The sequence below is a fragment of the Astyanax mexicanus genome, chromosome 16, assembly GCF_023375975.1.
Source record: "Astyanax mexicanus isolate ESR-SI-001 chromosome 16, AstMex3_surface, whole genome shotgun sequence".
In the NCBI taxonomy this organism is placed as follows: Eukaryota; Metazoa; Chordata; class Actinopteri; order Characiformes; family Acestrorhamphidae; genus Astyanax; species Astyanax mexicanus.
The window spans coordinates 22,237,796-22,240,787 of record NC_064423.1 but is presented as its reverse complement, the minus strand read 5'-3'; the positions used below and the strand labels follow the sequence as shown (position 1 = coordinate 22,240,787).

The following is a 2,992-nucleotide window of genomic DNA, read 5'->3' as shown; positions in this document are numbered from 1 at the left end:
AGACACTGGCCTTCATTAAGGAGAGCTTTACAAATGATGGTTTATTCTAATATTAGGTTTTTGAAAAAGTCTCATTTACACAATTAATTAATCTAATACATTTAGAGCAGTATCTGTTTTGAGAACTCAGAATTTCTTTTAATCCTTAGTATACTCATTAGTGAATGTTCTAATTTTACAGTGGACTTAATTTCATGAGGGGAGAAGTGCTGGCTTTTAATTAAGACTCTTTCAGATACCTCAGAGGAATACAAAAATATTTGTATTGTTTTACTTAAAGCAGACAACACACAATATGCTTGAGACTAATATATGTTTATTTATTTTACAAATGCCCTCATATCTGAGATTTACAATTATATATAGTGTTTCAAACACATTTGTAATTTTACACAAAACAACACATTAACATTAAGATTGAAAACTATTAAAAAAATTATTTAAAGTTTGAACTGCAGGTTTACATGGGCTAAAACATGCTGTTTGGTCAAGAATAGTTTTTATTTGGAATTAAGAATTGTAGATCTATAAGCTAAAAGCTGCAATTAACCAAATATTTGTGCCTACAGAATATTCAATCCCATCTGGTTTGTAATTGCAAGTTTACATTTATAAATTCTACAACATTCATGACTAATTTGGCTTGTAATTGCATTAGAACATGAGGTTTTCAGTGAAAACTACATTTCTTACAGCAGGCCATTAAAGGAATGTGTTTGGTGAGTTTGGAGTGCAGTTCAGCTCCAGTATGCTCTGGTTGTGGAGTATGGAAGGGGCTGAGGATGTGAGTTGCACCAGCAGGCTGCCCCTCTCATGTGGCTGAAGTAGGGGACAGGCAGGGTGTAAGGGGGTCGTCTCGTCGCTCTGCGGACTCTTCTCCTGGCTTGGCGATGGTTATAGTCACCGTTAGAGAAGTCATGGAAGTTGACTGGGTTTATGGCCCAGAAGTGACCTTTCTTAGTTTCACTGCGTCCAGCTTTGATGAAGCACTTGTTCAAGGAAAGGTTGTGTCTGACGCTGTTCCTCCAGTTCTTCTCCTGTTGGGGAAAGAACTTGATTATGAATATTGATGATAAAATGGTGAATTTTAGCACAATGGCTTTGTCGCATGATTTAGCAAACACCCTTATCCAGAGTAACACAAGATGACCTCTTCTACTGGACTGATTTATAGCCTTATTTTATTTCATAAGTACAATATTTTTAGCAATTAATATAAGCTTAAATCTATACAGTAAAACACACTACAATAAACCATATTGATTAGGTTAACAGTTGGAACAGGCTTTAAAGTTAATTGACTGAGTATGTAAACTCTGAGATCTTTTTTCTTAATTTAAACAAAATAAAAAATAAAAATAACTTAAATGTGCTCCATAAACCATTTGTTTCTTATATTAATCATTATTCTCTGTGATTAAAAATATAAAAAAAACTCTTATAAATGCTTATAAACAACACTTACTGTAGCAAGTTAAATAACCCAATTTTCAGTACAATTTAAATCTGGTTTTGCTTAGAAAACGCTTCACACAGTGCTATTCTTCTAACAAGCTTTGTTAAAGATAATGTACATACTGTATTTTACATTAGAATATATCGTTTAATTGAACGTTCAAATGTTCTTTATTTTGACTTATGTTACTTCATAAATAAACAATCAGGGCGATATAGGACTCTGTGGGTATTTGTTCTTGGTTCTCTGTTCTAGTTGCCACCTCTGTCTTTTCATTTTCAATTTGTTCTTTTTTCTGTTCATCTGATTCATCATTGCCATTCTTCAGATCCACTAGTCTTCCACTTTGTTCTTCTTCTGGAAGTGCTTTATTAACCAGGTCAACAGTGGCTCGTGGAACTTCTGCAGTAGGAGAGCTTTCCTTTGATCCCTCTCGTTCAGTCTTGTGACCTTTGTTGTACAACAGGTAGTCGATGGTAAAACAAAGTCCCAATTGCTCCCTATTGTTGCTGCAGGCGCTGCCGTCCTCCATTGTCCATGTTCAGATGCACTTAGCCTCTAAAGAAGGTTGAATAGTAATTGGTGTTGATTTTGAGAGGGGAAAAAAGATCATTTGGGCCTTACAATTCTGGATTTCTGCTTTGGTCTTGATCCTTTGCAATTTGTATTTAGTTGTTAACTGAATTTGAAGATCCAGAGACTCCGCACAGTCGCCAACGATAACCAAAGCCGCGCCGATTCATTTTAAGGTGTCTTCAGTAACACGAATGACGTCAAACTTTTGTTTGTTTTTTTTTAACCACATTGACCAAAAAGTCTGCAAAAATGCTGGTCCTTTTAAATGGTGCAAGAAGAATTTATCCCCACAGTTACAAGCGACACAGGGTACAGGAGAGTTAGTGGTAGGGGGTCTTATTGAGCAGAATTCTTTTTATTACCTCAAGGAAATCTTTGCAATTACGAGAGATTAAACACTCAAGATTAAACAATGCTGGGTGCTGGGGAGGAGTCTGCAGTAAATGAACAATGTGGTTTCAGTCTAATTCAAGGTATTTTCAATATAAGAAAATAAACAAGAAAGACTATTTCAGAGGTCGATGGTCAAAATCCTCTGATTTTTTTCAGGAATACACATTTAAATGCAAATAAAACAAGGACAGACCATTTCAGTTTACAATTTTATGTAGAAGAAGACTTTTTAATGCATTTTGTCCTTTTTAGTTCTAGCAGATTTAAATTTAGACTAATTAAAAAAGTGGTCCATAGACTTTTCAAAACAGTGTTCACCTTAAAAAATTGAATTTATTTAAAAAACAGGAAAGTAATTTCTTCTTCTTCAAAAAAGAGTAACAGCACCTCAATATAATATAATTGCATTGCACCAATGTGGTCTTTTTACTAACTGAAAATAATGTAAGTAAAGTGAATTAAGAGGCTGATATTACTTAAATTCGCAGGTTAAGGGGTCAGCCTTTGCTAAAAAAGTTGAGTACACTTTGTTATATGTGATATATGGAGTCAAGAAAATAAAGTGAA

The 2,992-nt window shown here is 34.4% G+C and overlaps 1 protein-coding gene across 1 annotated transcript; it reads right to left on the bottom strand.

Annotated features, from left to right (window-relative positions):
• Positions 1 to 349: 349 nt before the first annotated feature.
• Positions 350 to 2,276, bottom strand: foxq2 (forkhead box Q2). The gene is made up of 2 exons (XM_049465970.1): positions 1,653 to 2,276; positions 350 to 1,181 (listed from the first exon to the last, which is right to left on the bottom strand). The coding sequence occupies exons 1-2, from the start codon at positions 1,986 to 1,988 to the stop codon at positions 738 to 740; spliced, it is 780 nt and encodes a 259-aa protein (XP_049321927.1). The 5' UTR covers positions 1,989 to 2,276; the 3' UTR covers positions 350 to 737.
• Positions 2,277 to 2,992: the final 716 nt, after the last annotated feature.

Excerpts from the sequence above, each read along its gene's own strand:
- foxq2 (XM_049465970.1), bottom strand. The coding sequence starts at position 1,988 with ATGGAGGACGGCAGCGCCTGCAGCAACAATAGGGAGCAATTGGGACTT. Across the intron at positions 1,182-1,652 it reads ATATCGCCCTGATTGTTTAT|AATAAGGCTATAAATCAGTC; the intron begins TTATGAAGTAAC and ends CTTATGAAATAA.